General features: G+C 56.5%; 1 protein-coding gene across 2 annotated transcripts in view; it reads right to left on the bottom strand.

The window, feature by feature from the left end:
* ACOT7 (acyl-CoA thioesterase 7) overlaps nucleotides 1–11,792 on the bottom strand; it is a 94,676-nt gene that overhangs the window by 70,951 nt on the left and 11,933 nt on the right. Inside the window, exons 1-2 of one of the 2 annotated variants that reach the window (XM_008567004.1) lie at nucleotides 7,569–7,621; nucleotides 570–687 (exon numbers count right to left, since the gene is read on the bottom strand). In XM_008567004.1, coding sequence (XP_008565226.1) covers nucleotides 570–687; nucleotides 7,569–7,588 — 138 coding nt within the window. In that variant the 5' untranslated portion in view covers nucleotides 7,589–7,621. Of the gene's footprint in view, nucleotides 1–569; nucleotides 688–7,568; nucleotides 7,622–11,792 lie in introns of those variants that run through there. The other variant, XM_008567005.1, reaches the window with a different exon arrangement.

The raw sequence follows: 11,792 nt of genomic DNA, 5'->3' as shown, positions 1-11,792 counted from the left end.
GTTCTAAACCCCCAGGTCCTGCCCCTCATCCCACTGCAAGACCACCTCTCCCTGCACAGCTCGGGGGGGGGGGGGGGGGGACTGGCACCATCAGGGACACAATACACAGGGCCTGTTGGGCTTCACAGCTGGGAAGCAGCCAAGACACAGAGAGCCACAGCACTTCCCCATGGCCACCATGGGTTGGTCAGGGGCAGAGGTGAGACCCAGGCCCAGGGCTTTCTGACACCCAAGCCATGGCTCTTGACCATCACAATAGCTGCCTCAAGATGTGACCTGCAAGGGCCAGGGCTGGTGGGGAATTCTTGAGTGCAGGGGAGACGGGGCGGGGAGAGGCCTCTGTCATCAGGCTTGCAACTTTGTCTCCGCTGGTTTCCCACCCCCCTCTGAGCCAAAACCCAGCATATGTCCATACAGTTCCCATCCAGGGCTAACTGAACCAGAGCCCCAAGGTCCAGTGGGCAAGGGAAGGGAAGGCTCCAGGCCTGGGCCCCACGGAACTCCTCTCCTGCCCCAACACCAGTGCAGCCTTCTGGGTTCCGGAGTCTCCCGTGATCCCAGGCCCTCACCCCATTCTGGCTGTTGCAGTGCCGGGTGCTGATGATGGCCCCAGCCTCTTCGATCATTTTCAGGATGGTTCCTCCATGGACATTGCCGGCTAAGTTGGCATCATCTGGCCGCATGATCCTAAGGCAGAGGAGACAGAAGCAGGGGATGAGGCCTCTGGGAGATGCTCCACTCGTGCAATAGTGACAACCTGCAGAGGGGAGGTCCCCAAAGGGCTCCATGGCTCCCAGAGGAAGGAAAAAGAACTTTCTGCATGTTTGAGCTCTACCTAGATGGTGCGTTGGTCGGGGCAGGGTGCTAATCTGATAGGCCTGGGAAGGGGGCTCCAGAGTCCTGTTTCCATGGGAGGGAAGGCAGGTGGGGGGACTCTCTCTCCCCTGGAGCCACAGGCCCCAGCCTGCACATGGGGAGAGCCCTGCCCTGGCTAGGAAGGGCTGGCAGCTCAGCCACGGGGATTCTTAGCACATCAGCGACAGACTGAACTGCACGAGCACAAGACAGACTGTGGCCCCTAGAAGCAAATTCCCAGGACCACCACCCCATCAGGAGTCCCAGAGAACCTGGGGGCCGTGACTGTCTGAGAACTGAACATGAGGGGCCCTGTCAGAGGCAAATGCTGGCTCTGACCCACCCACTGGCCTGTGAGCTCCTGGGGTGCCCTGAGGTGGCACCCAGTCCATGGACAGAGAGCCCGGAGCTCTTCAAGGTCAGGGAGAATGTTAACACCAGCTCACTTCCCCAAACAGGATAGCCAACAGGGTGGAATCGCCATGAAATCTCCAGAATCCCAGCAAGCCAGCTTGTCACTCCTGTCATGGACAACCTCAGTAGAGCTTGGTACCTTCCCAGACAGCCGTGTGGCTAATGAAACCTGCCGTCACAGGCCTCAGGCCTGGAGACCGGTGACAGGCACACGCCTCGGGCCTGGGCCAGCACCCCTCCTGGTCCAGCATCTCCTGACCGCTCCTTCAGCAGCTCGGAGGCTGAGCAAGTCAGACTCTCAGATCACTCCTGGCTCCAGCCCTTACTAGCAGGCGGACCTTGGCATGCAGCCAAAACTCATTCCTCCATTTCTTCATCTGTAAAATGGGCATGACAACAGTACCATCTCATTTGACTGAGGGAGATAACACTATTGCTAGGAGGCAGTGCCTGGCACACAGAAGATACCAAAGAAGCTACTTTCTAGAGCAAGTGATATCCTCGAGGGACTGACAGCTGCTTGTACCTACCGCCCAGCCCCAAATGTCACCCCTTCACACTGGGTGAGGTCTGGCTACGAGAACCAGGGCCGCTGTGGTGCAGCTCAGGGCAGCACATGGTGACCCCAGGAGCAGCCAGCGCTCCGTAATGTGCACAGTGGCTGGGCAGGGAATGCCCAGAGCACAAAGGACGCTTATTTGTTTCTCCAACGTTCATTTTTTTGTTTTGTTTTGTTTTTATTGATCATGAATATTCACGGGGTACAAAGCAAATTGTCACCACTGGTGCCTAAGGTGCGATGGCCAAATCCATACTGGCAGCATGTCAATTACCACAAATTGTGATTACACCCCTTGTGCCCCACCCAATTACCCCCCCAATTAACCCTGACCTTCCTCCCCATCCTCCTTTCCCCACTCCATCCATTTTGTATCCCAAGATACGTTCTCTCCCTCTGCAAGTCCAACGCACCACTGTGGTCTTTCTTTCCCTTCTTCTTTATCTCTTAGCTCCCACTTACAAGTGAGCACATGTAGTATTTATCCCTCTGTGCTTTGCTTATTTCACTCAACATAAGTTTCTCCAAACTCATCCATGTTGTTGCAAATGGGAGAATTTTATTCTTTTTTATGGCAGATTAGTATTCCATGGTGTATATACACCACCGTTTCCTTATCCAATCATCCATCTATGAACATTTAGGCTTCAATGTTCATTTTTAAATATCTTAGTGTTTTAAAACATTGAGCTTACACTATTAAGGGTTTTTGTCTTCTTTTTGAGTTTGAGTTAAGAGGTAGCCAATTATGTCACAAAATGATTATATCAACCTCTTTCCTTTGCTCTTATTTTCAACTTAGCAGAAAGGGCCTTCCCTGCACCTGGCTGCCATGGGCAGGCAGGTGGTCCTGTCCGCACGTGGGCCTGTCCTCCTGGGAGCACAGGACAAGGCTGTGGCCAGGTGGGGAGAGCAGAGCCCAGCAGCCCCTGAGTTCCTGAGCACTGAGGAAACACCAGCGCCTGCCTGGGGAGCAGCCTGATCCCTCTCTGTGAGTCTCGCTTGGCCCCACGCACCAGGGTGGCTGACAGTGATGCTGCAAGCCCGGGAGAGGAAGCGCAGCGCAGGGCCGCGGGGCACAGGAGGAAGTGCTCACATCCGGCAGGCGCACAGGAAGGAACGATAGGGGACAGCCTTGGAGGAGGGAGGCCAGGGGCCCGGGGCAGAGGCAGAGCCACCCCACAACACCAGGGTGTTTAAAGTGAGGGCCAGCTGCCCACCCCAGGGACCCCAGCACTTGACGCTGGACCATTGGGAGCGAACACCAGGAACTCCGGACTGCATGCTGGCCGGCCTGGTCACCTCCCCTCTGCACCCAAGTCCTGCACCAAGGACCACTCCAACCGCCCAGACCAACTGACCACCCACCCGGGAGCACAGCCTCAGCTCAGTCCAGGCACAAACCCCTCCCCAAAGGACCTTCTTCCTGACCCAGGACTCTGCTGCCATCTCCAACTCACTCGGCCCTTCCCCTCGGCCCCCAGGTCAGACGCCCCCCAGCAGCCGGTGGCGGCCAGTGGAGCAGCCAGCCTGGCGTGGATGGGCTGCTGGGCGGGACGGAGCCCGGGACCCTCGCACTGCCCCGTCCCCTCTCGGCCCTTCCTCCTCAACTCACTTTCCCCGGGGCCCTAAAATGCCCTTGGCCCCAGGCGGGCAAGCGACCCTCCCAGGAGCTTTTCTTTCCCCATTTTAAACAAAGACCTGGGTACAAAAAGCATCTCACGTGCCTCTTTACCATTCAACATAAAAAAAGAAGTCGCAGCAGAGTAAGTACGATGCCAATGCCCAGGAAGCAACGGAGACAGCGGGCCTGGGGTTTTCTGGATTTTCAAGACAAGCTGGAGATCGGAGCTGACTGTGAACGCTGCGTCTGACTGAAATATGTCCCGACACACACAGGCCAGCTCGGGCCGGACCCGTCCTGGGGGCCGCTGTCCCCACCACTCCGCCCACGCCAGGCCTGCGCTTCTTCCCTGCCTCTGACCCCAGAAACTCCAGGGAAAGGTAAAAGGTCAGCCCAGGGGAGCCCTGAGCCACCACGTCCCCACGCCCCACCCTAGCAGCCAGGCAGCAGCAGGGCTGCCAACTCCACGTCTGGAATGTCACCAACACCCACAGCTCCTCCCTTTTCCTGTTCCAGCTGCTCCTGTCCTAGTCATCACAGGATGAGTGGGCCAGGGCTGGGGACGGAGGCCAACCGAGGCACCCACCCCATGTCCCCTCTGGAGCGGGCACCAGGCTGATGACAGGGACTCTGAGGAAGCCAAGTAAACATGGATCAAGGAGCCACTCTCAAGAGGACCCGCCACTCCCACTTGGACTCCAGGGAAACTCCCGAGGAAGTAACATCTTACCAAGTCCTGGAGGGTGAGCCAGGGCAGAGGTCAGGGAAATGTTCCAAGGGCAAGGGGCATCTCAGGGGAGGACCGAGGCCAGGAGTGCTTGGTGAATTCCAGAAACAGAAGGCAAGCCCACCACACTGGCACGTGGCCCATGAGGGGAAGAGAAAAAGAGGGGCCGGAGGATGGAGTCACAGTCTGGATTCCATCCTGGAAGGAGTGGGTGCTGAGGGACACACTGAAGCAAGGGACTCCCACAGTCGCACAGCTGTGTGGAGATCACCCTCGCTTGGGGGTGGAGAGCAGGCTTGCACGCTTGCCTCTCTCGGCTTCCACGCTTGCCTCTCGCCTCCCAAGTCTCGGCTCAGGTCCTAACTCACCGCTAACCCCAATGCCCCAAGAGTAACTCTTCCTAAGTAGGAATCTGGCCAGATCACCCTCAAGGGCCTTTTCTACCTACAGAATAAAGACTCAACACCCTAGTAAGGCATTTGAAGTCCCCAGGGATCCAGAACGTTCCTCACCTCCTCTCCTACTGTCCTGCAGGGCTCCAAGCTATACTTGCTGAACCACTGCTGTTCACCAGGTATACCTGGTGCTTCCCACTGCCCTGCCGGGCCCATCTGTCCCAGCAACACCTCACCCATCCCTTGTGAAGGACAGGGGACCATCTATAAATGGGGGAGCATAAATCAATACGACCTCCCAGATGGCGATCAGCACAACCCATCAAAATCCCAAATGCACCGTGTGCCCTGACCCAGCAGTTCCACTCACAGGAATTTATCCTACAGATATTTTCACACACAATTACACCAAGCTCAAAGTTACTCACTGCAAAGCTGTTTATGATGCGGAAGACTGCCCAGCTCCTAAACGTCTGCCGATAAGGGACTATTGAAATTAAGTTACAGCCACACAACAGAGTAGGAACATTCCCAGGGATACAGTGAAAAACAGCAAGATGCAGAACAACGGGGACCAGGGGACCAGGCCTGGGCGCAGTGCGGACCACTGTTGGAAGTTGGCCTAGGAAACTGGAAGCTCCCACTACCCCTGGGGAAGGGGACTGGAGACCGCGTGAGCTCAGTGCCTTGTGGATTTTAAACCATCACAACCTGTGCAAGTAAATCAGTGATCTTTAAAGACTCTTCAAGGCCCAGCGCAAAAGTCACATCCTCCCGGGGCCCTCCGCGATCTCCTGCTCACACCAGTGGACAAGACATCACTCGTCCCCAGGCTGCCCTGCAGCAGTGGCTCTCAGGACCCTGCCCACCCTCCTGCAGGGCAGCACCATGCCTGTTCTGGAGCGCAGGAAGAGTGAGGTAGGGTGGATGCCGGAACCAGCAAGGAGGGCCCAGAAGGCCAGAGGAGCCGCTTGTGCTCCCAGCCTCACAGCAGACACCCCAAGGGCTGGCCGTGTCCCCACTCCTCGAGATCCTCCCAAGGTCCAGCCCAGCCTAAGCCCTGCACAGAGCCTATGTACTGGGTTGAACTGTGTCCTCCAAAAAGAAATGTTTCAGTCCTAACCCTGGTACCCTGAATGTGACCATATTTGGAAATAGGGTCTTTGCAGGTGTGATCAAGTTAAGATGCAGCCATATTGAATTAGGTTGGCCCTAATCCAATAATTGTCCTTATAAGAACAGGAAATGTTGACAGGAGACACACAGACACAGAGGGGGACAGGCCATGTGATGACATGTGAGGCAGAGGCTGGAGTCATACAGCCACAAGCCCAGGAACACCGGGGATTGCTGGGGCCACTGGAAGCTGGAAGAGACAGAAAGAATCCTCCCCCAGAGCCGTCAGAGGGAGCACAGCCCTGCTGACACCCTGACTTCAGGCTTCTAGCCCCGTGACTGTGAGAGAATAAACTCCTGTTGCTTTAAGCCACCTAGTTTGTGCTCATTTGTCACGGCAGCCCCAGGAAACTCTGCAGACTGTGACCCCTACAAGCCCTCTGCCCCAGAGGTCTTTGTTCTACCCGCAGGAGGCAGCACTGGGTGGCCCAGGTAAGCCCTGCAGGGCCAGCAGCAGCCTAAGCCTGGCTCAGCTCCCATTGCCCCAGGCCTGGCCAGCGACCCTGGCAGCAGCTCCACAGAGGGGCTGACCCCTGCCTGCCCCCCCTCCACAGCCCCAGCTGGAAGTGCTGCCAGTATCCCTGATGCTGACACAAAAATGTCAATGCTAAAATTAAAACTCTGTTTCGTGAAACCATCGGTAACTAGAGTGAGCTGGGCCTTGCCTCCTTTATTCAATAGCAAAAGCTAAAACAACTCTCTGAGGTGGAAGGTGGCAGCACCAAGCACAGCCAGGATAAAGTCCTCTTGGGGTCTGCAGCTGCACCTGAAGACAGAACCACTGAGCCTCCGCTGGGGCTCAGGCGGGCCCAGCCCACGATGGCCTCGCAGGCAGCCAGCTCTAATGTCACCTTGCAGGGGGTTCTGGATGCTCCCAGGGCCTATTCCTTCTGGCCTCAAACCAGAGAGAGGCCAAGGCAGGTGTCCGGAGGGCAAGCCCAAGGTGCATGTGCCTTCTCACCTGGGGACACAGTTGGGACTGGGCTGTCGGACAGACTGTCCCTCTCTCACGGAGCCACCTGGGGCCTGCAGACACTCGAGCTTCCTTCAGGACCGTGCAGAGGGAGCAGCTGCCTCGGCCGGGAGTATCCGAGGGGCAGGGGTTGCCATTCTTGGAGGGAAAGGAGCTGCAGGGCTCGCTGTGGGGTGAGGGTGGGGGCCTCACACCAGGCAGCTTCGAGAGACAAAGTAGGCATGCGGCCAGCCATGGGCCTCAAAGGCCAGGGTCAGGCAGACACGAGCCCTCATCTCTCCATGGGGAAGTTTGCCAAACTGCCCATCCTCTTCCATCTGCTGCCTAAGAAGATTCTGGCAAAGTTCCTTCAACCCCCAGAGGCCCCACTCCATCACCCGAAGTGGGCAGGGATGGGAGAAATGGCTGGGCCAAGAAGAAATCTGGGGGCACTTCCAGGCACCAGAGCGGGACAAGGGAGGGGCCGACAGCTGGCCCCTGCTGGGACAGCAGAGGGACCAGAAGGCTCCAGCTGCAGCCACGGTCCAGCACCCGCTGACCAAGGACGCAGAGCTCTCCAGGGAAGAAGCCAAAGAAGCTGCTGCTCCATCCCGGGCCAGAGCGGCGGGAGGGAGCGCTCTGGTCCTGCCGCAGCCCACCAGGTCCCCGGGCCTGGACTTCCTGTCGGCGGCTGCTCAGCACCTCACGTCCGGCTCAGGAGGAGCTGGGCGCCCTGCTGGTCTTCCCGCCGCACAAAGCCTCTGCCTGCGGGCCCCGGGGCCGCAGCCCCTCTTCCCGCCCTCCCCTGCAAGCGCCCCCCAGGCAGACAGTCTTCCTGCAGCAGCAGGGGCTGTGACCAGAGGTACCTGCTCAGCTGGGAAGCCATGGTGGCTGGGATGTCCCAGGACCAGGTCCAGAGCGAGGCAGGGGTGGGGCGGGTAAAATAGCAGCAGCCAGCGGGCCCAGAGTCACGGCCTGGCCGGGGACAGCCCCAGCTCCCCACCAGGCCGGGAGTGCCCACCCTGGCTTCCTGGGCTGCCCAGTCTAACCAGGAAGAGACGGCCTCGCCAATCCGAAGAGTCCACCAAAAGCCAGTCGTCATAGAAACCTCGTTTTATAAATAATTACATTAGAAGCAATTCTGCCAGCACTTCCGGCTGCCGTGCGAGGAGATGAGGGAGGCAGAGGGAGGCCGAGCAGCCTCCAGGAAAACATCTGGGAGGCTCTGCCCTACCCCCCGACAGCGCAGACTGCACCCCCAACCTCTGTCCCCCAAGGCTTTCTCCGAGGCCCAGGCCTGCTGCTGGTTGTCACCTTCTAGAGCTCCTGGAAACCCAGGCCAGCGAGAAGCCCCCCAGATCTAAGCCTGAATGCTGAAAATGGAGCTGGCATCTAAAACCTGTCCCAAAAGTCACCTCCCTGAGTGTCCCAGGGCCTGGCCTCTGAAAGGGGAGTGGGCAGGAAGTCCAGCCTCTGTGCTCTTCGGGCCAGCCTCCACTGCCACCACCAGCACCACCAGCGCTGGCTTCAGAGGACGCTGTGCCTGTTTCAAGGCTCAGCAGTTCACGGCCCTTCCTCTACCCCTCAGGTTCTTGGGCTGCTGGCCGCCCCAAGAGCCCGCAGCTCCCCCGGTCTGCACGTGGCCCTTCCTCTCTCAACCTCCCCTCCCACTGGGCATTAGGAAGAAAGAAGTCGCTCAATGGCCAGGCCCTGGGAGGGGAGGCAGATGTGCTATCACCACAAGTTCACCCAATGACCTCACCCAGGCCACCTGCAAGGCTGCTTTCCCAGCTTTCCTGCCCTCAGTAGCTGAAATGGAAACACCCCAGCAAGGGCACATGCCAGCACCAGCTCCAAACAGACCCAGTCAGGCAAGGTGTGGCCGGAATGACCAGGAACCCACCTGCAGGCCACTCCGGGGCCTCTGAGGCAAGTTTCACACCTTTGTTGTCAAATGAAAAGTTAAGGACAGAGAGGGCTGACTCAGCTGCAGTACACAGCCACCCCTGCCCAGACACCCCTTATCTATCACCAAGCGCCTCCACTTCCTCTGCACAGTCACCAGTCCCGGAGGACTTCCTGATGTGGGGGCCATGCTGGTAAAAGTGGCATAGGTAAGTTCAGAGTACAAGTGCCACTGCCCACAAAACCTCTCGCCTATATTCAGAAAGAGAAAAACCCAGACTGACGAGCAGAAGCACCAAGCTGGCCCCCACTGGCCCTGCCTGGTCCGGTGGGAAGTGGCAAGTCTGCCCGGCTCCACCAGCTCGGGGATGCTGAACGCCTGGGAGCGGGAAGGGGAGGGGATCCTCAAGGGGTCCTGCCAACCACACCCAAAACATCCCCCTGGAGGCGAGTTGGGCTGAGACTGGCCCGAGCCCATGCTGCCTGGCAGCTAAACCCTTGGGCTGAACATGTCCCTTCGAAGAGCCTTCTCCAACCACGCAGGCTGACGGGGTCCCTGCCCAGCAGGGTAAGGCTCCTTAGCTCCTTGCTGCCCTTTATCATGAGTGGAAATGACTCCCTGTGCCAGGAACACCAGGAGGGCAGGGCCTGCGCCGTCCTGCTCATGCTGTGCCGGCACCTGAGCCAGATACACAGTAAAGCACCATGAACGCACATCAAATTGGGGTGGGCAGAGGCCCTCTGCCCGGCCCACTGCACTCCTCTTGGCCTCTCCACGCCATGTGTTCCAGCTTCGAAGGGGTCCCTCCAGGTCAGCCCAGTGCTCGGGGCCTTCTGCACCTGGCCAGCAAAAAAGGCTCAGGCACCATCCCACCCACTCCCCTCCCCTGGACCAAGAGGTCAAAAGCATCACTTCCACAGGCCACTCAGGACCAGAGGCCACTGCAGTGGACTCTGGGAGCCCCCTCCCTCAAGGCCCTCAGGGCCACATGCTGGGTCCTGTCAAGTCCATCTCTCACCTTCAAGTCAGAGAAAAAAACGGCCACCAAGGCACAGGGCACCCTTTCCAGCCTTGGGAGCATCCCAGAACCGAGTGTCAGAAGCCACAGCTCCTGCCACCCCGGTACACAAGACCAGGTCCTCCCCAAACACACCTCTCCTGACCCCCGACAATCCCATAGTTCTCAGCTCCCAACTCACCACTTGGGCTTCTCCCTAAGACAGGCCCTGACGACTCCCTTTCTGAGGACTCTTAGGGACAAGTCTCGCTGAAGCATGAGCATGGTCTCCCCCGGTTTCCACCAGCTCCCTCCCAAAGCTGCAGCCAAATGGAAGTCAGGGAATGAGCTCACCCCTCTGCTGTGCCCTTTGGACTTGGCCCCATCCTTCCAGGCAGGCATTGCCAGCTCCCTAAGCAACCCTGGCTTCTCCTTCTGCTTGGTCCCAGCCCCCGGTGAGCTGGGCACACCCCCCACCCCAAATCAATGGGGACCATACCAGGCCTCCATAGCAACACTGGCTCAAGTCATTAACAGACCGTCCCACAAAGGGTAAGTGCTTACTGTCAGACAGTTCAGCCTCGTGCACAAACAATTTCACAGTTAAACAACCATGAGGTGCAACATCCCACCTACTAAGTTAACCAAAAACCACTTTAAATGATAAAGCTAGATGTCTAGAAATGTTCATAGCAGCATTGTATTCATAAGGTGGAAATAATCCAAGTGTCCATCACTGAAGGGTAAACAAACAAAATGTGTTCAAATACAATGGAAGATTATTGACTGCAAAAAGGAGTGAAGTACCTACTGACACATACCAAAACATGGATAGATCTTGAAAACACACTGAGTGAAAGAAGCCAGTCACAGAGGTCACACACTGTGTGCTGCCATTTATATGAAATATCCAGAATAGGCAAATCTACAGAGGCAGAAAGCAGACTGGGGCGGAGGGGTCAGGGGCTGGGGGAGGGGGAATGGGACTTGGGGAGTGATAAGAATGTTCTGGAATTAAAATTGTACAATCTTGGTCCGGCCCGTGGCTCACTTGGGAGAGTGTGGTGCTGACAACACCAAGTCAAAGGTTAAGATCCCCTTCCCGGTCATCCTTTAAAAAAAATGAATAAATAAAAATTTAAAAATAAAATAAAATTGTACAACCTTGTGAATTATCTAAAGACCAATGGACTGTACACTCTAAAAGAGTGAACCTTATGGTATGTGAATTGTATCTCAACAAAGCTGTTAACTACACAAATGACTGGATGTGGGAAGCTGTGGGGAGACAGGCAGGCTCCTCCCTACTCTAGGGCCCTCAAACCATGCTCGCCCTCGCCCCAGGAAGACACTCCCAAAATTCAGTCCAAAGAAAAACACAGCTAGGCACAGAGGCCTGCAGCTGCGGTACTTCTAATCCTAAACAAGCAGGCAAAGTAGAACTAGCTGGAGGGGGGGAATGGAAACATCCTGAAAACATGCATGAGGTTGTGTCTGGTGTATATTTTTCTGGGGGAAATGGGCTGCCATTTTCTGCAGCTTTTGAGGCATCTGGAAGTTGAAAACGTCAAAAGACAGCAGCACCTCTTCCCCTACCCCTCCCATGCCCAAATAGCCAAGGACCAGAGCCAAGTAGAAAAGAGAGAAATGAGGCAGACAGGCACCTTGAACTCAAAAGAACAGCAAGCCCAGCTGATCAGAGGGCAGGTGGAAGAAAGACCTGTCTCCGTGTCAAAGTTCCCTACAACTGAAACCCCCTCACACCAGAGGGAGCAGGAAGGTGCAAAAACTTACATCCAGGCTCCATAAAGATCTCACAAAGTTCAATGTTTTAAAAAAAAAAAGACCCAATTTTCTTTCTGTTTTTTTTTTCTTTCTTAATTTAGTTTTATCGATATACAATGAGGTTGATTATTGTGGCCCATTACTGAAACCCCCCTCCCTCCTCCCTCTCCCCCCTCCCACCAAAAGACCCAATTTTCTAAAACGGTCAAAAGACTTGAACAGCCTCTCTACCAAATAAGATAATGTGGATGGAAAATAGGCACATGAAAAGGTGCTCAATATCATTAGACATTAGGAAAATACAAATTAAAACCACAATGAGGGCCGGCCCAGTCGCTTGAGAGCGTGGCGGTGCTCCCGCCGAGGGTTCGGATCCCACATACAGACCGGCCGCTCACTGGC

Source organism: Galeopterus variegatus, unplaced genomic scaffold (assembly GCF_000696425.1).
Source record: "Galeopterus variegatus unplaced genomic scaffold, G_variegatus-3.0.2 Scaffold284, whole genome shotgun sequence".
NCBI lineage: Eukaryota > Metazoa > Chordata > Mammalia > Dermoptera > Cynocephalidae > Galeopterus > Galeopterus variegatus.
This window is presented reverse-complemented; position numbering and strand designations above follow the sequence as displayed.